This window comes from Monodelphis domestica, chromosome 3 (genome assembly GCF_027887165.1).
Source record: "Monodelphis domestica isolate mMonDom1 chromosome 3, mMonDom1.pri, whole genome shotgun sequence".
Lineage (NCBI taxonomy): Eukaryota > Metazoa > Chordata > Mammalia > Didelphimorphia > Didelphidae > Monodelphis > Monodelphis domestica.
In genome coordinates this window covers 11,283,134-11,311,063 of record NC_077229.1, presented here as the reverse complement: position 1 = coordinate 11,311,063, position 27,930 = coordinate 11,283,134, and the positions used below count along the sequence as shown (strand labels likewise).

Here is a 27,930-nt window from a genome sequence, read left to right as displayed (position 1 = left end):
TTTTAACAAATCATTTGATTAACATTCTATAATTATCCTACATACTTTGTTTCTATAGATCCTAACAACAAACGAGAAGCTTTTACAGAAGATGAATGTTTTCTCATCATGGGCAGCATAGCTAGAGGTCAGTTCCTCATTAACCCATGAGGTGCTTAAACATGCAGTTCAGCCAAGAGTATTTATTCATTACACTAATCAAATATATAATCAATCAGAATTCTAAGGAGAGAATCATCATAACATTGTTGCCAAGTCTACAGGGTCAGAAGGTAATCAACACAAACCAGTTTTTAAGTATTATTCTAATACTGGGTTTTCATTTTCTAATGTTTTACTAAGGTATCGAAGACATATTGCCTTGGTTATAGTTTAAAAAAAAATCAGTGAGGTGGAACATACCAGCCTCTCTATGACAGGCAATTAATATACAGATCAGGGAGGCTTATAATCCCTGGCCTGTATAGGGATAAAGAATCTAAATATGGTTTTGTTGGGGGTTTTATACCTACAAAGGGAGTCCCATCTATGATTCCTTAGCTAAATGGGTACATAAGAGTCCTTAGGTTTAATTTTGTAAGTAGCATATCTTGGCAATATTCTAGGGGGATAGAGTGGGACATCTATTTTAACTCTGCAAGCATTTTGTTCTCATCTGTGTTTTCCTGGAGCTGGGTAAGAATAATAATCATAACAATTCCAATAATAAGAGGGTGTTAGTAAAAGAAGAGTCACTCAGGGGATCTGAGTGAATGTTTCCATCCTTCCTGGGTGCCGCCATGCAATCCCTGGTTTCCACCTGTGACCATGTCAGACAGTGTGGACTTGATGGCTCTCAGCAATAAGAAAGTTTCCTCATAACTCTTGACCTCCCATTCACCCATAGTCTAAGGGATGACAGTGAGAACTTTAAAGATTCTACATCATTGAGAACAGTAACCACAAAAATGCATAGCAACATCTTCAAAAATGCAGTTGTCATTTCACTCTGGGGATGTAGCCTATGAGAGGATAGTTCAACCAAATAGAGAGGATATCACACAGAAAACATAATTAGTTTAAACATTTAAAATTAGTGTAAACATCACCAAACTAACAAACATAGATATGTCAGATAAATTTCTATCGATCTTTAAGATGATTATTCCCATTACTGGGAAATATGTCTGTACTCCAGGAACAAATATTGCCTTTGGAGGCTTATTTATTCTTGATCTGTCTCTGGGTATTCCTATCTGGTTTCAAGAGGATCACATAACATTTGGGAATAAAAATGCAGGCTAGTAATCCAGCACTGGAGGCCAAGATGGAGAAGATCTCCACAGCCACCATGGCCTTCCCTTTGGTGCTCTGATATGTGGGCAGAAAAGAGACCCAGACACTGCAAAACACCAGCATGCTGAAAGTGATGAACTTGGCTTCATTGAAGGCATCAGGCAGGTTCCTGGCCAGGAAAGCCACTGTGAAGCTCCCCAAGGCCAGAAAGGCAATGTAGCCCAGGACACTGTAAAAGGCAAAGACAGAGCCCTCATTACATCTAATGATTATATGAGCATATTCAGAGTGTGTGTCTGCCTCTGGGAAGGGGGGAGAGGTGCCCAGCCAGATGCCACATAAAGTCACTTGCAATCCTGAGCAGATGAGGACAACATAGACAGACATTCTAGGATGCATGAACATGCGTATCCTGCTCCCTGGCCTGATGCCCCTGAAAGCCACAACCACTATGATGGTTTTGGCCAAAATGGAGGAAACAGCCACTGTGAAGACAACTGCAAATACTGTTTGTCGGAGAAGGCAGGTGGCAGTGGTAGGATGGCCAATGAAGAGCAAGGAGCAGAGGAAACAGAAGATGAGGGAGATGAGGAGAGTATAGCTGAGAGTCCTGTTATTGGCTTTGACTATGGGAGTGTCTTGGAACTTCACAAAGACCCCAAGAACCAGAGCTGTTAGTAAGGAGAAGGAAACAGCCATACAGGTCAAAGTCATCCCCAAAGGTTCTTTCACAGTCAGGAAGGTGACAGCCTTGGAGAGGCAGCGATCTCTCTGCTCATTTGGATATTTATCCTCCGGGCACTTCTTACATTGATCTGCATCTATATACAAAGAAGGGCTCAGTGTTTAGATTCAAAGATTAATCCCAAAGACCCCAGTAACTTTCACACCATGACAGTAGAGTAGAGTAGGGCATGATGTAAATTTTGTATATAGTGTAAGGATTTCGCACATTATTGGCTTGAAAACAATCAAAGGTAAGGCTCAAATACAGTGATATGGGAAATAGTGATAATAACTGCTTCAATTCCTTTGATTTCCATAGGAAACAAAATTCCCTTCCCTTTTTCCTTAATGACAATATCACTGGAAAATAACATGCTACCCTGGCTAGACCTACTCTGTTCATGTCATTTTTTTATTGGTTTGGATCGGATCACATCGATTCTCTGTATTTCTTTTACTTAACTTATATGTGTTCCTTTTTTAAAAAAACCTTAACTTCTGTCTTGGAAGCAAAACTGTATATTGGTTCTAAGGCAGAAGAGCATTAAAGGTTAGGCAATGGGGATTAAGTGGCTTGCTCAGGGTCACACAGATAGGAAGTATCTGAGGTCAGATTTAAAACCAAGACATTTGGTCTCTAGGCCTGGCTCATTGATCCTGATATTTGTTTCTTTTGACACTCTTTTTAGTATAATACATTTATTAGTTTCTCTTTCTTTTTCTCCTTTCTCTCTCTTTATATATAGTATTATAAAAATGTTAAGATGTCTGTGTCTGTCATATTATGCAAAAATAATTTTTAGTATAGATATTGTTTGAATTAAACTTTCCTTATTTTTCTGAGCTCCCAATTCACTCCTTGCCACAAAGAATATTTATACATTTTACATATAACTTATAGATGCTTATACTAGATATGTTTTTGACTTCTCTGTTGGAAGGTAATCTCCTTGAATTCAGGAATTATTTCCTTTTGTCTTTGTATTGCCATCATTTATCATGAAGACTCTCATATATCACATGGGTATTGATTGATTGATTGAATGAATGAATGAATGAATGAATGAATGAATGAATGAATGATGAGTTCTTGATTAACTGGAAGATTTCTTCTACAGAAATTTTCTTTTGTTGGTAAGTGGTCCTCCTGGGAATCCTCCAGAAATTAATGCTGTTCCATGATATATTCAACAGTGAATTAGATAATTCCTTAATATAAGTGTTCAACCAACCAAATAGTTTAAAGACAAATTCTTTTTGGATCATGGTTTACAGTGCTTTTCACTTCTTTTTACATGTATGTATTGATGATATCTTCTCATTCTGATTTGTGAGATCTTGAAGGTTACCCTGGAAATGGAACTACAAAAACCATTTTTGGGACTCTTGATCCATCCTTGGTTTTAGCTAACTTTCTGTTCTCTAAGCATTCTCTTTTGCCCTCCTTAATCTTCATCCATTTTCTGTGATTTTCTATAATAAATCATTTAAGGTCCCCCTAAAATATTTAACTTCCCTCTGTGACACAAGGTGAAAATACCAACAGATTTGTCTTATGGTAGTGTCATAAGTCCCTATAGAAAATTTTGCTTTGTTTTGTTTGATTGATTCAGTCATGGCCCCTTTTGATGTTCCTTAGCAAATATAGTTTGCCATTTGTTTCTCCATCTGATTTGACAGTTGAGGAAATAAAGCAAATTTTTGTTACTTGTCCAGAGTCATGCAGTTTGCTGAGGCCAGATTGGAATACAAGAAGATGAATGTTCCTGAACTCAGGCCCAGCACTCAATCCATTGCATCACTTAGTTATCTTAGTTTTTGGAAAATATAATAAAATAATATGTTTTCCATTAAATGACAAAAAAGATGATCACAAAACATCCAGGAGAGGCTTCTATGAATGATACAAATTAAAGTAAAAAATAAGTAAATAAAATAAAATAAAAAATTATATATAAACATATAATGCTGTATATCATAAACAGCAATAAAGTATGATGTTCAACTGTAAGTGATTTAATTATTAACAGAAATGCATGGACCCTGGTTAGCTCCAAAGAACTGAGGACAAAAAAAAGGCTATCCATCTCTGTATGAAATGGAAGAGATTCAAACTGACAGTTTGAAAGCAGACTGAAGCAAATAAGTGTCATTTCACTCCCTCCAGAAATATTTATCTAGTGCAGTGATAGTGAAACTTTTAGAGGTGGAGTGCCAGACCCCACCCCTCCTCACCTCTCCTCCCTTATACCAGACAAGGGAGGGAGGAAGAGAACTCATTGTGCTACTGCACAGAGGGGCAGGTGAATTAAGGAATGTCCTCAAGCACATGGAAGAGAGAAAGGGTGCAACTCTCTCCAGACTACCTCTGGTTTTCTAGTAATGAACTTTGGCAGGTGACTGTAGTACCTTTTTTGGCACACATGCCATAGGTTCACCATCACTGCTCGAGTATAAGCTATGTGTGTCTATTTTCACAATATTATGAACATAGGAATATATGTTGTACAGCATATATACAATCTATATCACATTACATGGTATTTGGGGAAGGCAGTAGGAGTGGGATGGCATGGATGGCAAAATGTCAGAAAAAGATTATTAAAAATTGTGTAGCTATGTAATCTGGAATATATGTGCCTGTGCATTTTATATATGTATAGATGTAAAAATATATCTATGTGTGAATATTTACTGGTAGCAATGTGAATTAAGAACAAGACTTGGAATCAAGAACATTTGAGTTCAAATCCTACTTCTGACACTTACAAGCTATGTGATGCTGAGCAAGTCAGCTCAATTTTGACTATGTTCATTTCCATGTAAATGAAAGGAAGGTAATAAAAAGACCTCTATCACAAGGTTGTTGTGAAATTCAAATGAGATAAATATAAAGAAAAAATGAAATATTGTATAAATGCTGATTATAATTATATTATTATAATTTTCATTGTCATCATACAAAATTAAGGAACTATTCTCATTTCAGGGGAAAACCCATGTGATCTCACACCAAGTAGTAGAACAGATTAGATCAGGATGTAAACTTTGTATACATTATAGGAATATCTAATAGAATAAACTTTTATTCTACTTTCTTCTTTTCCCTACTATTGTGAAAAGAATGCAGGGAAGATCTAGCTGCAATCTTACTCTTTCCTAATGTCTGTAATTATCAGCCATCTAATTCTTGATTTAAGCTTCCTTTAGTTAAACTTCAAAGACCAAATTATTTAGTTTTCTCCTTTAGGAATCTTGATTCTTGTTCTTGATTGTTCTCGATACTCTTGGGCTCTCATACAAGAGTCTAATGTGTTCTTATGATGAAGTGAAGACTAGCACTTAGAGGATATAACATACCAATTGAAGTAAAAGGGAATGGGGTATTCCCTTGTATTTTAACATGGAATCAGTTTGTTCTGATGGCCATTGCATATTCATCCCAGACCAAAATCTCACCTTGATTCATTTAAACTTAAAATCACTACATTCTCAGACATGCAGACTATATTTTTTTACCATATATGTTTCTTTTTAAAATACATTGAGAATACTCAATGAAAGACTATATATGTACAAATATATAGTATATTAAATAGCACTGAGGTGTAGGTTTCTCAGAGACTCCAATAATTCAATGACTCATTGTAAGTGATGATGACTGTGTCTTTTCAAAGACTACTCTAACTGAGTGCAAACAATGCCAGATTCTACCAAATTCTGCCCTAGTAAAATACAATGCCTATTTTTCAAGACCCAGTGTAATTCATTATGAGAGCCTCATCACCACTAAGCTGGGAGAATGTTGGTGAATTGATTCAATGACAATAGTCCACTACACAGTGAGTCAGGTAACTTTATAAATATGAGACTGTTGAATGCAAATTGTGTCTTTCTTTGAAGAGGAAAACAAAGGAATCCTGTCATTTGCAGCTCATTCTCTTCTTCATCTCTACTTAACTTACAGTCATCTTCTAGCATTGAAGTATTGGATGTACCATTGTCTGGACTCTTTGTCCAACTATCAACTTCCTCTGAATTGTTGTGTCCTGTAGACACCTGCCAAGAGTTCTCATGCAGAAATGAATATTTCTTTGGTTCTATTTTACCAAGTGTATGAATAAGGGAAAGAGATGGAGGCCAGAAATGGCTCAACTTCTCCTCTTTGGGAATGTTAAGTTTTTCTGACTTGGACTTCGTCCTAGATGATTCAGTTTCATTAAACATACATATATATGTACTCTACAGACACCAATGATTATATTTAATAGATCTAAGTTTATCAAGGAATTTAGATGATATTTTTACATATAACCTTCTCATTGTATAGTGGATGACTGCCATGGGAACTTATTTCAGGTTAGTCTTTTTAATGCTTCTGGTCTCATATGATCTCTTACACATACAGAGTTGTTTCTTGGAGGTGAAGGTGACTGTACAAGAATAAATTGTTGGTTATTTTCTGCAGAAACTCACTCAATTGACTGGAAATCTCCCCTTCTGGGCATGGGGAGCAGTCATAACAGCAGGTAACTTGCCCTTCTAGAGAGATCTTTCTCAACCCAGGACCACAGCTCTCACTGCATACTCCACGGGGTACCTAAGAAAATAATTGGAAAATGGAATATATATATATATATATCTTTAGCAAAAAAGGTATCTTATTTTCTAGGTAACCATTTCTTTGACCTCCAGACCTACATCCAATGAAGTGGTAGTGTAGAAAGAATACTGGGCTTAGAGTCAAGAAGACATGAATTGGAATCCAGCATAATGGAACTATAGTGCCCTAGGTAAATGATTTAACTTTCCTTTACTAAACTTTTAGGTGAAATGAATAACAGCACTTACCTCACAGGATCTGTAGGAGAGTAAAATATGATATTTATAAACTTCCTAGCACATATAAGACACTTAATAAAGGCTTCTGACTTTTCCCCTTTTATGGATTTCATACATTCTTTTTATGTATCTCTTAGAGGTAAGATATATATATATATATATACATACATATATTGCCATAGAGAGTTATAGTTTTATTGTCATTTTAGGAAAGTTCCTAATTTTCATGCCTAGAAGAATATTAAGAACAATTGAAGCTTGATGATAAGAAGCTAAAAATGATAAAATAGCTCTAAGTGCTTGATGAATATCTCTTATTCAAAAGAAACAGAACAAGTAAAGTAGAGAGGAAGAAACTAGCACTGAAAAAATGTGACCTAACATGTATTATCTCTCTATCATGTATGTACATGCATATTTCTCTGATAGTGTTTTATTCTCCTAATTGTGTGTAAAAAATATAGTAGACCTTCATTTTGTAACATTTTCCGTTCCAAATTATTTCCTCTCCCATCTCCCTCACTGAGAGAATAAGCATTTTGATATAGGTTATACATGAAGCTCTGAATATATTAAGAAGATATATTAGGATGGTGGAATAGCAGAAAACAGGACAACACAACAGTATGCAACAACTCCTCAAAGAGATCCAGGAATTCATCAGAACCTATTTTCATGGATAAATCCAAAGCTTATACACACACTAGCAGATAGGTATAGGTGGGATAATGCCATAAAGATCCTACACACCTGGGGAAAAAGAGGTTTGGGGTCCATACCAAGCCACCCTCACAGGAACAGGTGCCTTCCAGGAGTATTGTCCCTTACTATCCTGTTATGAGTCCCAGATCCAGAGTGGAATGAGAAAGGAGATGTGTGCACATATGTGAGGATAAGGATTAGTGTCAAGTACTATATATTCTACAAAGAGAACAGCAGTTTTAGTAACAAATGGCATCATTATGGCTCAGATCTTGAGTGCAGGGCAGCATCTCAGTTCCAGTTTCTAGCTCAGTTTGATATCTGCAAAGGACTAATTAGAAGATGAATTTCTAACACAAAAGAATCCTGCAATTCTATCATGCTGAAACAATAGTTTCCCAAGTTTTTTTTATAGTGACTGAGTCATTCTGCTTCTGCTCAAACTCAAGCCCAGATCAAAATCTCAGAGATATCAGAATTGTATAGTAAAGCAAAGGAAATAGAGAGCAGTCAGATTCACCCAGAATCATACCATTTTGAAAGCACTGAAATTGCTATTTTCTTCACCTTGAACTGTATCTGACTTCTTAGAATAACACAAAATTCAACCCCACAACCCTCCCCATAAAACAAGCAGCAAGAAGACTATTCAAGTCCTTCTACCCAAAAGTGTCCAGAGACTGATGCAAAGAGTAGACATGTCTAAAGTAAGTGTGTATACTGGAAGAATGAGAAAAAAGCAAAAGTACCCCAATAAAAAGCTATTAGGGTAATGGGTAAAGCTTCCTCAGAGGGGAGAGAAGCTTTAAGGTAGGAAGATAGAGACAGGATAGAAGTTTTGGATACCACGAAGGGGATGATGGAGTCAAATTAGAGATATGAGGTGGCAGGAATGAGTCTTTATTAATTTTCCATGAGCCACAGCTAAGCTCTGATCAAAGGACCCTTCCGAAGGCTTTTACCAGTCCAGAGATCCACATTTAATACCACACAGGTCAGAGAGATGATAGAGAAAGATTAGAAATGGAGCCTGGCCCAAGGCCAGGCTCCAGCAAGGACAGCCATCAGCTAGCCTGAAAGAGAGAGAGCTAGAGGCGGAGCTTGCTGGGCCATATATAATCTTTGATATGCAAATATACACAATACATAGGGATGATTCTCATTGGTTAATGACAAGGTATAGGCGTGGTTTCTCTTAACCAGGTGAGCACAAAGAAACCTGTGTTCCCGCCTAACCTGGGGGAAGCTGGGGTCAAAGGTCAGAGGCTTTCCCAGCCACGTGCAATACTGAGCATGCTCAAGACTGAGCATGCTCTCTTCTAAGACAATCTGTACATACCAACTGTTCCCTTTGCCCATAGCTAGGGGTGGACTGCTACAATGGGGATGTTCAAAACTCAAACCCACAAGAATAAAATTAGCCAATATCTATAAGAAAAGGCTTTTAATAAACTGGTCACAATCTCAAGCAGAATTCTTAAAAGAATTAAAGTGAAATATTTTTAAGAGTTAAATTTTTTTGTTTAAATTCTTTTAAAATTATATCAGAGTACAAGTGGAATAATAGGAAAAGAAATGAGAGATTTCAAAGACTGTATGGCAAAAGGAATAATTATGCTAGAATATTAGTTACACAATCTTAACCAGACAACAAACTCTGAAAATTAGAAGAAACAAAAGAGAAGCATTCACTTAATGAGACAACAAGGAATAATGAGTTAGTTAAAATAATGAAAAATAAGGTAAAACATAAGGTGTTTCAAAGTCAAAATATGTTTCCTTGAAAGTATATTAAAGGGAAAAAATTAAGAATAAGTGGTATACCTAAATGACATGACCAAAAAGAATTTCAAGAAATATTAAAATAAATCTCCCCATATCTCTTAGAAGGAGATAACAATATGGAAATAGAATCATCTGGTTGCCTCCTGAAATGAATCTCAAAATTTAAAGCCTCCAGAAAAGTCTAGTTAATTTCCAGACCTTCATTCCAAAGCAAATATGCTGCAAATATTACAAAAGAAAGAATTCAAATACTGAGCAAAAAAAAAGTCAAAATCACACACAATTTATCAACCACTAATCAAATTGATAAAGGAGCTTGAATAGAATATTCCAGATGACAAAGCATATATAGTTATAACACAATAACTTACCTAATAAAACCAATTATAATTCTAAAAGAAACATACAGGCTATTGAAAAACAGAGCCAAGATGATGACTTAGTAGCAGTGAAAGCTAGAACCACTCCATAAATCCTCCTAAACTAACCTTAAAATAGACTGAATTTGGAGATCCAACAAATATAAGAAATGAAGGGATTCTCCTGTGGAATACAACTTATAAGGTAGGAAGAGAGAAGAGTTTTCACATAATAAGTCAAAACAAGAAGTAAAATGACAAACAGAAGAGTGTTGAAAAAGTACCCCCCACCTCCTGGGTCTGATTATGAGCCTGGGCATTAGCCAACTTTGACATCCTGCGACCATGCTTAACTCAACAGCAGAGTACTACCACCCTTCACCTACTCCTTGAAATCCCAAATTCTGGAACAAGCCCACAGTGAGGCCATGAAATCCATAGCACTTGGCCCATTCAAGACTATGGTGAAACCCTTAGTCCCAGAGCAAAATACTTCACAGTGGTCTCTACTGCAAGCCATCAGCAGAGGATGCACAATCACCACGTTTTAGAACTCTCAGTCCACAGGAAGAAAAAGGTTAGGAACATGAGGAAAGAGCAAAAGAAACAACCAAACTTAGATGATTTTTATGGAGACAATGAAGAGCAAGGCAGTGATTTAGTCAGGAACAGTGAGAACAAAACAGCCACATGTGGATTTTCAAAGAAAAATTAAAATGGTCTCAGGCATTGGAAGAGCTCAAGAAGGATTTCAAAAATCAAATGGGAGGTGGGGGAAATGGGGAAAAGAAATAAAATATAAAAAGGAAGTTGTTTTTTTAAAAATGGGTCAAATTGAAAAAAGGGGCACAAAGATCCAATAAAGAAAAGAGTTTATAAAAAAATTAAATTGACCTATTGGAAAAAGAAGACTAAAAACACAATGAACAAAAAAGTTCTATGAAAAGTATAATAGAGGGGGGCAGCTGGGTGGCTCAGTGGATTGAGAGCCAGGCCTAGAGATGGGAGGTCCTGGGTTCAAATCTGTCCTTAGACACTTCCCAGCTGTGTGACCATAGGCAAGTCACTTGACCCTCATTGCCTAGCCCTTACTGCTCTTCTGCCTTGGAGCCAATACACAGTATTGACTCCAAGAGGGAAGGTAAGGGTTTAAAAAAAAAAAGAAAGAAAAACAAAAGTATAATAGACTAAATATAGTAGTAGTCTCTCGGAAGCTGAGAATGACTATTGTCTTTGTGCATTATCATCTATGGTGTACCCTCATGTGGCTTTGGAGTCCAAAGGCTGAGGCGCAGAGTTTGTGGCACATGGGGCATGGGACGCCAGTTGTTATGAGAGGTGCAGTTGTGGCCTGTTGTCGGCGTTCACGTGCAGCGGCAAGACGTCGACGTCGTTCATCTTCAAAGGTGGTGGCGGCGCATGGTTAATGTGGGCTCGCCAGCTGCTTCTGTCAGAGGCAGCGAGTTCTAGTTGCTTTGATGTCATGCCAGCCCACTTCAAGTTGGACTTTAGCTGATCCTTGAGTCTTTTCTTTGGTCGACCTTGTTTCCTGAGTCCAGCTGACCGTTCACCATAGAATACCTGTCTTGGTATTCGCTGTGGGTCCATGCGGATGACGTGTCCAGACCATCGTAGCTGGGCTTTGAGGACCAGGACTTCAATGCTGGTGGAGTTGGCTCTGTTGAGGACTTACTGGTTGGTGATTCGGTCCTGCCATTGGATCCTCATGATTGACCGGAGGGAGCGTTGGTGGAATTGCTCCAGCTGTTTCATGTGCTTCCGGTACAGTGTCCATGTCTCACAACCGTACAGGAGCAAGCTGAGGACCACTGCGTTGTACACTTTGAGCTTTGTCGCAGTGCTTACACCTCTGTGTTGGAGGACTTTGGAACGCAGTCGCCCAAGTGCCTGGCTGGCCTTTTGGATCCTGGCATTAATCTCATGTTCTAGAGACCCTTCGTTGGTGATGGTGCTGCCCAGGTACTTGAAAGTGTTGACATTAGAAAGTTGCGTGCTGTCGATTGTAATGCACGGCTGGTTCGTTGGCCTCCCTGGTGCAGGTTGGAACAGCACCTCTGTTTTGCTGAGGCTGATAGTCAGGCCAAACAGTTTTGTTGCTGTAGAGAACCTGTCCACAATGGTTTGGAGATGATTTTCTTGGTGGGCCATAAGAGCACAGTCATCTGCAAAGAGAGCTTCCAGGATGAGCCTCTCTGTTGTCTTTGTTTTTGCAGTCAGGCGGTGAAGGTCGAATAGTGAGCCATCCAGTCGGTATTTGATGTAGACACCCAGGGCTAGATCCATCACAGCATGTCGTAATACTTGGGTGAAAAATAGGTTGAATAGCACTGGAGCAAGGACACAGCCTTGTTTCACGCCATTGAAGATGTTGAAGTGATTGCAAGTCTCTCCACCAGATAGGACTTCCCCTGTCATGTCGATATGAAAGAGCTGGATCAGTTTGACGAATTTTGCTGGGCAACCGAGCTTGCTGAGGATCACCCACAATGCGTCCCTGTTCACTGTGTCGAAAGCCTTTGTCAGGTCTATGAAGACAATGTAGAGACTCAGGTTCTGCTCAAGGCATTTTTCCTGCATTTGCCTCACCGTGAATACCATGTCGATGGTGCTACGATCTGGTCGGAAGCCGCGTTGTGATTCAGGCATGTTCTGTTCTGAAACAGATGACAGGAGTCTGTTGAGTATAACATGGGTGAGGATCTTTCCAGCAGTGGAGAGTAGTGAGATGCCTCTGTAGTTGTCACAGGCTGCTCATGAGCCTTTGTTCTTGTATAGGGCTATGATGGAGGCATCTCTGAGTTCTGGGGGCATGTCTTCCTCTTCCCATATGCTGGTCAGCACTATGTGGAATGCCTGGAGCGCCTTTCCATTTAAGGCCTTGTACACCTCGGTTGGGATCCTGTCTTTACCAGGTGCCTTGCCTGTATTCATTTGTTTAATGGCTTTTTGGACTTCCTCTATTGAAGGAGGGACATCAAGTTGCTTGATGATGCAGTTTTGGGGGATCTGGTCAAGGGCCCTTTGGTTGATTGAGGAGGGTCAGTTGAAGATCTGGTTGAAATGTTCTTTCCACCTGTTGCTGATGCCTTTTTTATCTTTTATGAGAGTGTCACCGTCAGAGGATAGCAAGGGGATGGTGGCGAATTTTAATGGCCCATTGACAGTCTTGAGGGCACTAAAAAATTGTTTATAGTTTTTCGTGTCAGCAAAGCACTGGATTTCTTCTGCCTTTTTTTCCCACTATTGGTCTTGCGTTTTCCTGATCTCACACTGCACCGTGGCTTGGAGAGACTTGAATCTGTCCTTTTTAGAGCAGAGTTTTAGGAGCAGAGCCAGAACTATGACACTCTTCTCTAAGAGTCCTCTCCTATTCCCCTGGCCCTGAGGGTTCTTTCCCTCCTTAAAGTTTAGACTTTCTGTTTAGTCCTGTGTCCTTGTTTTATTTTCATAGGAGGATGTAAACTCCTTGAAGACAAAGGGAGATGGCTACAAGACAGGGGAAAGGCACTGACTCTGGAGCTAGCTTCAAATCCTGCCTCTGATCATGACAACCTGGGTGAGTCAGTGAAGAAACATCTAGTAGGGGGCAGCTTGGTGGTTCAGTGAATTAAGAGCCAGGCAGTCCTAGGTTCAAATTTGACTTAATATATTTCCTAGCTGGAAAGAAAGAAAGAAAGAAAGAAAGAAAGAAAGAAAGAAAGAAAGAAAGAAAGAAAGAAAGAAAGAAAGAAAGAAAGAAAGAAAGAAAGAAAGAAAGAAAGAAAGAAAGAAAGAAAGAAAGAAAGAAAGAAAGAAAGAAAGAAAGAAAGAAAGAAAGAAAGAAAGAAAGAAAGAAAGAGAGAGAGAGAGAGAGAGAGAGAGAGAGAGAGAGAAAGAAAGAAAGAAAGAAAGAAAGAAAGAAAGAAAGAAAGAAAGAAAGAAAGAAAGAAAGAAAGAAAGAAAGAAAGAAAGAAAGAAAGAAAGAAAGAAAGAAAGAAAGAAAGAAAGAAAGAAAGAAAGAAAGAAAGAAAGAAAGAAAGAAAGAAAGAAAGAAAGAAAGAAAGAAAGAAAGAAAGAAAAAGAGTTATTGCCACTCCATAAAGGCTTTGTTCTTTTTGTTCAACAGGTCTTAAATAGCAGTGTTGTTCTCGTAGAATCAGTCCTGGTGGTTGCGTTGTTTGGGGACTAGAACTGCCTTTGATGTTTCTGTCACCGCGTCTCTGAACTGGTTCCATTTCTCAGTTGGGCTTCCAGTGAGTGGTCCCTTGGCAGACAGCTTGTCATCCAGGCAGGACTGGAATGTTTGCAGATAAAGTGGATCTCTGAGACGACTCACGTTGCAAGATGCGCGAACTGTCTGGGCACGTTTTGGATAGTGAGGTGCCATGCGCATTTGAAGATTTGCTCTAACCAATCGGTGGTCTGTCCAGCATTCAGCTCCTCTCATGGCTCTGGTGATCTGTACATCCTGGATGTCTCGCCGGCGTACAATGATGTAGTCAATGAGATGCCACTGTTTTGATCGTGTATGCATCCACATTGTTTTGTATTTGTTCACCATTCTGAACACATTGTTCGTGATGGTGAGTTCGAACTCTGAGCATTTGCTGAGTAGCAGCAGGCCGTTGTTGTTTTTTACCCATGCCGTGTTTGCCGAGCATTCCTTTCCATCTTTCATGGTCCTGGCCAACGTGGGCTTTGAAGTATCCCAGTAGTATCAGCTTGTCATTTGTGGGCACTGAGTGCAGGACGGCACTTAGGTCAGAGCAGAACTGCTCGATGGTCTCCTCTGTGCTGGTCAGTGTAGGGGCATATGTGCTGATGATTGTGGCATGCCGGTCTTTGCTGAGAGGCAAACAGATCTTCATGAGCCTCTCACTGATGTCCACAGGCAAGTCTGGCAGCTATTTGAGCAAACTGGTCTTGATGGCCAGGCCAACACTGTGGATTCTGTCTTCACTTGTGGCTCTACCTTTCCAGAAGACGGTGTATCCAGTGGTGGGTTCTCTGAGTGATCCCTCTTCTGGTAAGCGTGTTTCGCTTAAGGCTGCGATGTCGATGTTATATCGCGCCAGTTCTTTACCGATTAGAGCTGTTCTTCTCTCAGGTCTTGGAGTATTCTCTCTATCGAGTAATGTCCTGATGTTCCATGCTCCTAGTAGGAGTTTCTTTGTATTTTGTTTCTTTTGATTTTGACCGCTTAAAGGGATGACCTGCCAGCCGCGGTGTGCTGACCGGGTGTTTGTAGGGCAGGCAACGTTTGGGACACCTTTTCTAGTCCCCTCCCTTGATTAGGGTGAGCAATGCTGTCCTAGAGACGGCTGCTCAGTCGCCCAGGATGCTGCCGAACGTCCCTGCTGCCCACAGGGCCGAGCGACCACTGGTCTGTGTGCCGCCTACGTGCAGGATAGTGACTACAACTGCCAGTGGTCACCTCCACCTGTTGCGTCGCCACTCCCCAATTGCCACAAGTCTTGAAGAGGGTGGACGGGGTTAGGATAGATGAGTGTGTACAAAGACACCTGCATGTGAAAGAGATTTAAGTGGAAAAGTCAATGCACAGAGACAGTCCTACTCCCTCGGCGTTGGAACCCTGGGTCCAGTGGCACGAAAAGTCGTTACACCTGGAGACTTCCTCAGCTGCATTGGATGGCCGTGTTGTCTTTTGTGCTCCAACACACCCTAAGCACTCCACAGTGCTTCGCTGCGTTGCCCTCTCAGCCGTTGAACCTTCTTGTTGGTTTCTTCTGTCTGTTCAGCCGAAACAGTCTTCACATGCTGGGTGAGCAAAGCCCTGGTTCACCCGATGACCTGATGGCTACTCCAGAGAAAAAACTGTTGGAGTCAGAATGAACATGAAAACAAATGATTTTTCAATTGTTCACTTGGGTTTATGTTTTGAGGTTGGGGTTTTATAAGATTATTCACAAAAATTAACAACATGGAAATATGTTGGGCATGATAATGCATGTATAGTAAAGGTCAAATCCCTGACAAGAATGAGGAGGAGTAAGGGAAGGGAGAGGAGGAGATAAATTTGATCATATAACTCAGGAAAACTTATATGGAAAATTTGTTGTTACATGTAATTGACTAAAAATAGACATAAAAAATAAAAGAAACAAAAAACAAAAAGGCAGGTTTTTAAAAATAGAATAAAAATTCTTGAAAAGATTGGAGCAATATGGACATTTTAATGTTCAATTGTGAGCCAAGAGAATATTAAAAATGTAACCAAAAACAAACAATGATATAAGGTTAAAAAAGTAAAAACAGCTTTCAGTCTAATGTAGGGAGATCATTGTTACATCACCTTGGAACCTTTTCATTAGGGTTCATAGAGGCAATCTAATTAATGAATTCCTTGGAGTGGATCTCCTATATCTTCATGATGTTCAGAGAAGAATTGGAAGATGGGAAGAAGAATGTGGTAAGTATGAAAAGTTATAAAAAGTTAAGGAAATTTCTCTCACATAATCAGGGTGCACAAGAATAAACCTATCCAAAGAAAAGGGGTAAGGAGAGACTGACTTTTCACTCATGTGAACTGATCATGAAATGAAAGAATCTAATATGAGGGTGAATGATGAATTAGAGAGAAAATAGCTTATAGGAAGGATAAAGCCTAAGTAAAATAAACTGTAATCAAATGTATACAAAAACAATTCTAGTCCTTGTTGAAGTAGCAACGAATGGGAATGGGAAATGGAGTCCATAAGCTGAAGAATAGTTAAACAACTTATAATATATGTATAATGCATATATATATATATATACATACAAATCTATAGGTTTATCCATAAGAAGATGTATGTACATATTGGAAATAGAGTTGTATCATAAGAAATGGTGAAGGGTATTTTTTTTTCAGAACATAAGGGAGAATATATGAGTTGGTTACTAGTGAAATGAGCAGAATAAAGTTAACTAATTCTAGAAAAACAATGAAATGATGAAAAAAATTCATTTAAACTGACAACTGATCAGTGTAAAAACCAATTCCAAATTCGGAGAAAAAAGAAGAAACATGTTACCCACTTTATGGTAGAGACTCCGAATGCAAAACAAGACATAATATTTTTTTTGGACCTGGCCAATGTGTTTTTATTTATTTGTTTATTCATTTTTGCTTCATATGGAACTAAATAGGGAACTGCTGTTTAATCATTTTTCCAGTTGTTCCTATTTCTTCATGAACCCATTTAAGAGTTGGCATTTCTTCCTCCAGCTGATTTTACAGATGAGGAAAGTCAAGCAAACGTGGTTGTGTCTTATCCAGGCTCACACGGCAAATAAATGTCTGAAGTCTGATTTGAACTAAGGAAAAAGAGTCTTCCTGACCACAGGCACAACATTATCCACAACATAATGCATCGACCTTGATGCCACAAAGGCTACAACCAGAAGTATATATTTCATCATATACATACTTGACTTTCCATCTATCTATCTATCTATCTATCTATCTATCTATCTATCTATCTATCTATCTATCCATCTATCTATCTATCTATTGTTCTATCAATCTGTCTCCATCTATAGCATGAAATATGTGGTATAGTGAATAAAGCCCTGGGTCTGACAGTTTGAAGACTTGAGTTCGAGTTTAACTACAGACATTTACTAGGTAGGTGACACTGAACAAGTCACTTGAACCTTATTTGATTCACTTCCTCATCTGTCAAATTGGGGCATTCTAGTCAAGTTAATGGTAAGCTACCTATGCTAAGAAAATTCATGGGAAAAGTTCATGGGTTCAAGCAGACGTGTTTAGACAAGACTGAATGTCTGAAGAACAACAGAAACAACCACAATACTACCTAGGATGCTCATTGACCATGTGATCTTGAAAAAAATTATTCACTTTCCTTGAATATTATTTTCCTCATGTGCAAAATGAAAGGCAATAAATTTACATGGCCTGTTCAGTTTCTTGATTATCTTGATTATCAAGAGATGTAATTTGATTTTTATAATAGTCATTAAATGTCTTCTATTTATAATCACATTCACTATTGAGTAAACCAAATAGGTAATGAATGGTTCTCAGGATTAGAAATAGAAATTTAGCATTTAAATTATCTTTGACCTGTGATTTCCACCAGCCCCACACTATGACATCCTCACATATTGTGAAATCTTCACCAAGTGGTGCTGTGGGTACAAATTGCCCCACTTTCACCAGAGCATCAGTCTCATTAGGAAAGAAAATATAGTTCATAATGGCATATCGAGCTTCAGAGCTTCTTTTCTCATCCACGAACATGTGATCACCAGCACTGTTGTTAAACTGAGTATTCTTCAGGAAGGAGTGCAGCTGAAAGGGAAGAGGAATTCTCATCACTGGATTTTGCCTAAGGGAAGGAGTTCTCTCAAAGTACAACCCATTAGTTATATGAGAAACTTTGGGCCTGTTTTTGTAGTCTTATGGGATTATCACAAATGACTATATCAGCAAAATAAATAGGGGGAGATCAATTAATTGGGCTTGCAACTTAAAAAGTGAGAAAGAAAACAAATTTAAAATCCCCATATAAAAACTAAATGGGAAATAAAAAAGGAGAAATTAAAGAAATTGAAAGTAAAAGAACTATTGAACTAATAAAAAAGACTAAGAGCTGGTACTTTAAAAAACAAATAAAGTACTGGTTAATATAACTTTTAAAAAGAAAGAAAAGAATCAAATTAACAGTATCAGATATGAAAAGGGCAACCTCACCTCTAATGAAGAAGCAATTAAGGTAATTATTAAGAACTATTTCCCCCAAGTACATGACAATAAATATGGCAATCTAGGTGAAACAAATGACTATTTGCAAAAATACAAATTGTGTATGTTAACAAAAAATGAAATAGAATGCTTAAATAGTCCCATCTCAGAAAAAGAAATTGAAAAACCATCAAGGAACTTTCTAAAAAAATCTCCAGGGCCAGATGGTTTCACAAATTAATTCTATCAAATATTTAAAGAATAACTAATCACAATACTAAACAAATTATTTGACAAAATATGCAAAGTAAGAGTCTTACCAAATTCTTTTAATGACATAAATATGGTATTGATTCCCAAGCCAGGAAGACCAAAAACAGAGAAGGAAAACTATAGACGAAAATCCTTAATGAACATAGATGCAAAAATATTAAATAAAAGACTACAATGAGTTATCACAAGGAATATTTACTATGACCAGATGGGATTTCTCCCAGGAATGCAATGATGGTTTAATATTAAGAAAACCATCTTCATAAATGACCATATCAACAACCAAACTAATAAAAATCACATGATTATCTCAATAGTTGCAGAAAAAGCCTTTGACAAAATACCACACCCATTTCTATTGAAAACACTAGGAAGTATAGGAATATAAGTGCCTTTCCTCAAAATTATAAACAGTATTTATTTAAAACCATCAGCAAGTATCTTCAAAGGGTAAAAATTAGAAGCCTTTCCAATAAAATCAGGAGTGAAGCAAATATGCCCATTATCACCTCTATTATTTAATATTGTACTAGAAATGCTAGCAATAGCAATTAGAGTAGAAAAATAAATTGAATGGATTACAGTAGGCAATGAGGAAACTAAATTATCACTCTTTGCAGATGATATGATAGTATATCTAGAGAATCCTAGAGAATCAACTAAAAGGCTAGTGCAAATAATCAACAACTTAAACAAAGTTGCAGGGCACAAAAAAACCCACATAAAGCATAAGAATTTCTATATATTTCCAATAAATATCAGCAGCAAGTGTTAGAAAGAGAAACTCTATTTAAAATCAGTCTAGACAATATCAAATATTTGGGAATCTATTTGCCAAGACAAAAAAGGGAATTATGTGAACACAACTACAAAACGCTTTTCACATAATTAAAAGTAGATCTAAATAATTGGAAAAGCATTAATTGCTAATGGGTAGGATGAACTAATATAATAAAAATTACAATCTTACTCAAATTAATTTACTTATTCAGCATCATAGCTATCAAACTACCAAGAAACTTTTTTATAGAATTAAAAAAAATTGATAACAAAGTTCATTTGGAAGAACAAAATATTAAGAATATCAAGAGAAACAATAAAAAAGTGAAAGATATTGGCCTAGTAGTACCAAATCTTAAACTACTCTATAAAACAGTAGTCATAAAAAAATATGGTACTGGCTAAGAGATCAGTGGAGTAGACTAGGGGTAAATGACATCAGCAAAATATTGTTTGATAAACCCAAAGGTCCCAGCCACTGGGACAAGAAGTCACTCTGACAATAACTGCTGGGAAAATTGAAAAACAGTATGGGGAAAATCAGGTTTAGATTAACATCTCACACCCTATACGGAGGTAAATTCAAAATGGGTAAATAACTTAAATATAAAGAGGGAAGAGGCAGAGTCAAGATGGCAGCTTAGGGACAGCAACAGCTTAGACCTCTGTAAACCCTTCCTCACCAATCAAAAACACAATGCTTCTAAGGGACTGAAAACCAAATCTAACAACAGGACAGAACTAGGGAACCCTCCTCCTGGACCCAACTCAAAAGGTATGCCCCCCCCAAAAAAGCCTGAACTCTAGAACATGTGGGTTTAAGGGGAAGGAAGAAGGAAGGTCCCAGGACCCCTCCCTCACCTACAGCCCTGGACCTCCAGCAGAGGCTGGAATCTCTGGGCTGGCAAGGTCACTAGCCCAGAGGCAGTACCTTGCTAGCAAATCTGTGCCAGACTCAAGGCATAGAACAAAGGTGGCATAAAGGCAGCTGGAAGAGAAGTGCAGAGGAGCCAGACCAGTTGCAGCTGAGAGGCTCTATCTTGCCTCCCTTTGTTCTAGAGATTTTGGTGTCAGGGCACATCCAGTTTTGCAGATCAACTCCTCAATGCTGGCTAAATCTCATCAATAGAGCAGATAAGAAGCCTTCAGAGGGCAGGGAAGCTCAAGATCCAACACCTGTCCCTCACAGACTGATTTGAAAGCCCTGCTGACTAAGGCCAAAGGGCAAAAGCTGCAAAAAACTACAGACAACAACCTTGACAACAGGGCAGGAAGCCCAGCTCCTTTTTAGCTTCTGCTGTCAGCCAGAGGAAGATCTGTCTAACCTGATCAAACAGCAGAAAAGAGAAGAAGCTCATTCAGGACTGTGAATTTAAGATTTACTCCACCCTGTTTAGTCTTTAGAATTCTAACAACCAGTAATGTATATACCCCTACTTAAGGATTAAGTGTTGAGAAGGATGGCCTATGATCAACATGTGCTAACAAGTGACAGATCAGAAAACAACTGACAGACCCCTGGGCTGTCCTAAGTCAAGCTTAAGCTACCATTGGTACATGTGAGATGCAGGAAGTGATGTAAAGAATGATCTATATATTTCACATCACTTTCTCTCTCTCTCTCTCTCTCTCTCTCTCTCTCTCTCTCTCTCTCTCTCTCTCTCTCTCTCTCTCTCTCTCAGATGTTGGGTTCTTTCTGCATTGAGAGCTCTTGGAGGTGGTTTGGCATTTGTGGCTTGGCAGCGAGAATACTGAGAGAAGCTTTTATAGAGTGGTTATGTGAGACATCTTCCCTGAGTGACCTTGGTGAGTGGCTGCTGATTCCTCTTTTGTTTTACCTCCTGAAAGCACTATCCTCCAAGAGACCCCTCATCTTGGAGGAGTCCTCATCGATGGAAGCCAAGCTAGATTAAATCTTTGAGGAGGCCTTGTGACTGAGGTCTCTGAACTTCACTTAGCTTAGGCTAGATCAGAGAAATCTTATACAATTTCCTCTCTTTTCTTCTTAATTTCTTCCTACTATTGTAATTAAATAACCATAAAAATCCCAAACTGACTTAAGTAATTTATTGGGATTGAATTTTAATCCCTGGAAACAACTAAAATAATATATTCAGTCAACAACCCTAATTTTACCCCTACCAGGACAAAACAATCCAAACCCACAGATCCAGCATATAATGAAATGAGCAAAACTACAGGCAACTACCAGGGGGAGGGAGGAATAGGAAGACAGGGCAAACATGAGTAAACAACAGAAAAAGAAAAAAGAAATTACAATCAACAGCTTTTATCCAGGCAATGAACAAAGAGCAAATGAAACAGAGGAAGATCAAGAAACACTAAGCAAGAACACAGAAAGTCCAGCGAATTAGACACAGACTTTGAAAGAACTCAAAATATAATTCAAGAAACAATTAAGAGAGGTTGAAGACAACTGGGAAAAGAATTTAAAAAGCAAAATAAATCATATAGAAACAGAAAGTAGTGTCTTAAAAGCCAAAATTAATCAGTTTTAAAATGAGACAAAAATGAGGCAAAAAAGATGAAAGATGACATCCAAAGAAAATCAGACCAGAAGGAGAAGGATTACCAAAAAGCCAGGGATGAAATTCAGTCTTTAAAAATGAGAATCCAACAACTAGAAGGAAATGACTTCACACAGCATCAGGGAACTATAAAACAAAATCAAAAGAATGAAAAAATTGAGGAAAACATGAAACACCTCATTGTCAAAACCACAGATATTGAAAACAGATTGAGGAGAGACATTTAAGAATTATATGTGTATGTCTGTGTGTACATATATATATATATGAAGATCATGACAAAAAAAATCATTCTACAAGAAATTATCCAAGAAAACTGCCCCAACATTCTCCAAGAAAAGGGAAAAGTAGAGATTTAAAGAATCCACAGATCACCTCCTGCATTTAATTCCCAACTGACAACTCTTAGGAATGTTATAGCCAAATTCAAGAACTACCAGACCAAGGAAAAAATATTACAAGCTGCTAAGAAGTCATTCAGATATCATGGAACTACAGTTAGGATAACACATAATCTAGCTATATCTACACTGAAGGACCAAAAGGCATGGAATATGATGTTCTGGAAAGCAAGGGAACTAGGTCTACAATCAAGAATCAACTATCCAAATTGTGGTATATGTTGGTGATGGAATACTATTGTGCTCAAAGGAATAATGAACTGGAGGAATTCCATGTGAACTGGAATATTCTCCAGGAATTGATGTGGAGTGAGAGGAGCAGAACCAGGAGAATATTATACACAAAGACTGATGCACTGTGGTACAATTGAATGTAATGGGCTTCTCCATTAGTGGCAAATCAATGATCTTGAACAACTTAGAGGGATCTATGAGGAAGAACACTATCCACATGCAGAGGGAAAACTTTGGGAGCAGAAACACCAAAGAAAAACAACTGCTTGATTACATGGGTCGAGGACAATATGATTGGGGATGTACACTCTAAATGATCATCCTAGTGCAAACATCAAAAACATGGAAATAGGTTCTGATCAAGGACACATGTAAGACCCAGTGGAATTTCAAGTCGGCTATGGGAAGGGGTGGGAGGAGGGGAGGGAGGGAAATAATATGATTCTTGTAACCAAGGAAAAATGTTCTAAATTTACTAAATAAAATTTTCAAAAAAATAAAAGAATCAACTATCCAGCAAAACTGACTACATTCTTGCAGGGGAAAGTATGGTCATTTAATAAAAAACAGAATACTTACAAGCATTCATAAAGAAAAAACTGGACTTAAACAGAAAATTTGATGCCCAAATACAGAAATCAGGAGAATCACTAAAAGGTCATTAAGAAAGGGGAAAAAACAAACCAAAACAAAAACTTTTTTTAAGGGAACCAATAAGTTAAAATGATATGTATCCCTACAAGAAAAAAGGATATAGGTAACTATTAAAAATTGTTAGTGTCATCTGGGTAGCTAGAAGAATAATATTTAGAGGGAACAGTAACAAAATGTATAGGATGAAATGCCAAGATATAAATATGTGTGTGTGTGTATATATATATACATATATATGCATAAATATATATATGTGGGGGTGGTGTATGGGGTGCTCAGGGAGGAGTAGTATCTCTGGTATGGAGGGCTTGTTGTGCCCTCCTAGGGCAGCTCTCCAGCCTCTGACCCTCACCTGACACCCAGCTCTCACTTGTGGCTCCCAGTAGCTGCTAGCATGCGGCAGTGGCCACACCCCGGGCAATGGCTTTGACAGGCTGGCTAAACCTTGTGAGGGTAGCCATCAGGTCGTCAACCCCTGGTGAACCAGGGCTTTGCTCACCCAGCATGTGAAGACTGCTTTGGCTGAAGAGACGGAAGAAACCAATAAGATGGTTCAACGGCTGAGAGGGCGACGCAGCAAAGCACTGTGGAGTGCTTAGGGCATGTTGGAGCACAAAAGACAACACGGCCATCCAATGCAGCTGAGGAAGTCTCCAGGTGTAATGACTTTTCGTGCCACTGGACCCAGGCTTCCAACGCCGAGAGAGTGGGACTGTCTCTGTACAGCGACTTTTCCACTTAAATCTCCTTCACGCACAAGTATCTTTGTGCACACGTGCACAAAGACAATCGTCATACTCAGCTTCCAAGAGACTACTACTAACTATATATATATATAAAACTAGAGGTAAAAAAGGTTAATACTAAGAGAAATGGGAAAAGAAACAAAATGGGGTAAATTTATATGTCACAAAGAAGCTCATGACGGGAGGGGGTACACTGGAAGGGTAAAGAGGTGAGAGATAGGAAATACTAAGCTCTTATGTGCATTGAAATTGACTCAGAGAGGGAAGAAAAATCAAATTCATTGGGGCAGAGACTTGAGACTTGCCCTATAAAAAAGCAGAAGGGTAACAAATGGGCTGGTGAGGAGGGAAACAATACAAGGGAGGGAGAGAGTGGAGGTAGTTTAAAAAGACTGTAAAGAAAATAAGAGGGGAATAAGAAGGGAGTGGGATAGATAGGGAAATAAAATAAGGGTGGGAATTAGGGGGACTGATTAAAAATGAAACACTGGTGTATAAGGAAATAGTGAAAGAAAAAAGGGCAGGACTAGGAGTGGAAATCAAAATGTTGGGAAATACACAGCTGGTAATCATGACTCTGAATGTGAATGGAATGAACTCACCCATAAAACCCAAGCAAATAGCAAAATGAATTAGAAAGGAAAATTCTACCATATGACATCTACAAGAAACATACATGAGGAAGGTAGATATGCATAGGGCAAAGCTAAACTGATGGATTTCTAGATGCCCAAAATGTATTGGGCATCTACTGAGAAAAAGAAGGCAGGAGTCACAATCGTGATATCTGACAAAGTCAAAGTAAAAATAGATCTAGTTAAAAGAGATAGGGAAGGTAAGTACATTCTGATAAAAGGCAGTATAGACAATGAGGGAATATCAGTACTCAATATGTATGCACCAAATGGCATAGCATCCAGATTTCTAAAGGAGAAAATAGTGGAGCTTAAGGATGAAAGAGATAGAAAAACTATACTAGTGGAAGACCTGAACTTTCCTCTATCAGAAGTAGATAAATCAAACAAAAAAAATAAATAAGAAAGAGGTAAGAGAAGTGAAGGAAATCTTAGAAAAATTAGGGCTAATAGATATGTGGAGAAAAATAAATAGGGACAAAAAAAGAATATACCTTCTTTTTCAGCAGCACATGGTACATTCACAAAGTTTGACCATGTATTAGGACATAACATTGCAAACAAGTACAAAAGAGCAGAAATAATAAATGCAACCTTTTCAGAATACAATGCAATGAAAATAATAAATAGTAAGGGTACATGGAGAGGCAAATCAAAAATTAATTGGAAATTAAATAATATGATTCTCTAAAATCAGTTAGTTAAAGAACAAATCATAGAAACAATTAATATCATTGAAGAAAATGATAATGATGAGACATCCTTTCAAAATCTATAGGATGCAGCCAAAGCAGTACACGGGAGTAAATTTATATCCTTGAGTTCACATGCTAACACATTATGGGGTGCACAAGTCAATGAATTGGACATGCAAAATGTATTAATTAATTAAAATTCAAAAATTATAAAGAATGAAATCATAAATAAATTAGGTGAACATAGTATACCTGTCAAATCTGTGGAAAAGGAAGGAATTTAATACCAAGCAAAAGAGAGAACATTACAAAATGTAAAATGAATGATTTTGATTATATAAAACTATAAAGTTTTTTTACAAACAAAATCAATGCAACCAAAATTAGAAGTAAAGTAACAAACTAGGAGAATATTTTTATAACAAAATTCTTTAACAAAGGTTTAATTTCTCAAAATTATAAGGAGTTAAATTAATTGTACAAAAAAATCAAGACATTCCCCAATTGAAAAATGGTCAAGGGACATGAATAGGCAGTTTTCACATAAAGAAATGAAAATTATCAATAAGCACATGAAAAGTATTCTAAATCCCTCCTGATTAGAAAAATGCACATCAAAATAACTATGGGGTACCACCTCACACTTAGCAGACTGGCCAATATGGCAGCAAGGGAAAGTGATAAATGTTGGAGGGGATTTGGAAAAATTGGGAAGTTAATGCATTGCTGGTAGAGTTGTGAATTGATAACCATTCTGGAAAGCAATATGGAATTATGCCCAAAGGGCTTTAAAAGACTGCCTGCCCTATGATCCAGCCATACCACTGGTGGGTTTGTACCTCAAAGAGATAATAAGGGAAAATATGTGTAAAAAAATTTTTATAGCTGCACTCTTTGTGGTGGGAAAAAATTGGGAAATGAGGGAGTGTCCCTCAATTGGGGAATGGCTGAATAAATTGTGGTATATGTTGGTAATGGAATATTATTGTGCCAAAAGGAATAAAGAAATGGAGGAATCTCATGTAAACTGGAATGACCTCTAGGAATTGATGCAGAGCAAAAGCTGCAGAACCAGGAGAACATTGTACATAGAGATTGATATATTGTCGCACGATCAAATATAACTGACTTCTCTACTAGCAACAATGCAATGATCCTGGACAATCCAGAGGGACTTATGAGAAAGAACACTATCCACACGCAGAGAAAGAACTGTGGAAGCAGAAATGCAGAAGAAAAATATAGAATTGTTCATGTTGTTAAATGGGGATATGATTGGGGATTTTGGCTTTAAATGATCACTCTATCATAAATACTAATAATATGGAAATAGATTTTGAACAATGATACATGTATAACCCAGGGGAATTAATTGCTTGTTGGCTCTGGTAGGGGGGAGAGAAAAGGGTGAGAAAAATTATGAATCATTTAACCATGGAAAATATTTTATATAAATAATTTTTAAAAATACTTTACACCTCCCCTCCCCACTTGTCCATTAATTCATTGACACTGGCCTCTTTGTTCTTGCATGAACAAGATACCACATCTCTTGGGTCCTGAAGACATTTTTGGTGCCTGTCCTCCATTCCTTGAATATTGACACCCTGCCTCCTTTTCCTGTCTCATGTGGCTTCCTTCAAGTCGCAACTAAAATCTCACCTTCTAAAGAAAGACTTTTCCAGTCCATCTTAAATATACTGCCTTCATACTGTTAACTATTTCCTATTCTTCCTATATACAGTTCATTGGCACATATTTTTTTCTTCTTTCCTTCATTATTAGATTTTTTAACCCCTCTAGAGCAATGATTCTCTTTCTATAACAAGTACTTAATATAGTGCCTTAATTAATACTTGTTGACTGGCTGCTTACATACTATGATTCCTAGAACAGGACTTAAACTGCCAGGCTCAAAAACTTCAAAAGGGGACCATTTTATTAATCAAGTTTATGGTCACACTGGAATCCTTATAAAGAGGAAATGATGATATTTGCTGAGATAACCTCACATCCAGTCAATGCAATTCCCTGTGCCCAGTGACAGGCCTGAAGCACAAGCACTTTCATATATTTGTGTTCTCCACCTACAAAGTAGGATTGAACATATAGAACCAGGTGAATATTCCCTTTGGAGATGCTAGATATAGATGGTATGAGAAAACTAAAATAATTCATAGTATTGACCAATTAGCTTATTTTTTAAAACTTCCCTAAGATTTCTATGGAAATTATGGATGTTGGTAACTTCCTTGTCTGAACCATATCTAAAATAATCCCCATTTTGAAATAATTAAAATTTATTATCCAGCCTCTTATTCAATCAATTAATCAATCAACATTTATTAAACACCTACTGAATGCAATAAATAGCAGTATGTGCAATGATGGAAGCCCTGCCCATCCCCCAAAAATGGATCTCATACCCTCAAATACTTTTTTGAAAAACTACAATTGGATACAAGTTTATCATGACATCATAAACATAATTCTTTGCAACTTCTACTCACTTCTGCTTTTCCTCTCTTGGGAAAAAAAAATAGAACAATTTCAATCCTTTTTCC

The 27,930-nt window shown here is 37.8% G+C and overlaps 1 protein-coding gene across 1 annotated transcript in view; it reads right to left on the bottom strand.

Annotated features, from left to right (window-relative positions):
• Positions 1 to 1,200: 1,200 nt before the first annotated feature.
• VN2R550 (vomeronasal 2 receptor 550) overlaps positions 1,201 to 27,930 on the bottom strand; it is a 41,732-nt gene continuing 15,002 nt past the window's right edge. Inside the window, exons 4-6 of the mRNA NM_001099560.1 lie at positions 17,779 to 18,006; positions 6,478 to 6,601; positions 1,201 to 2,096 (exon numbers count right to left, since the gene is read on the bottom strand). Of these exons, the coding sequence (NP_001093030.1) occupies positions 1,201 to 2,096; positions 6,478 to 6,601; positions 17,779 to 18,006 (1,248 nt within the window). The remainder of the gene's footprint in view (positions 2,097 to 6,477; positions 6,602 to 17,778; positions 18,007 to 27,930) is intronic.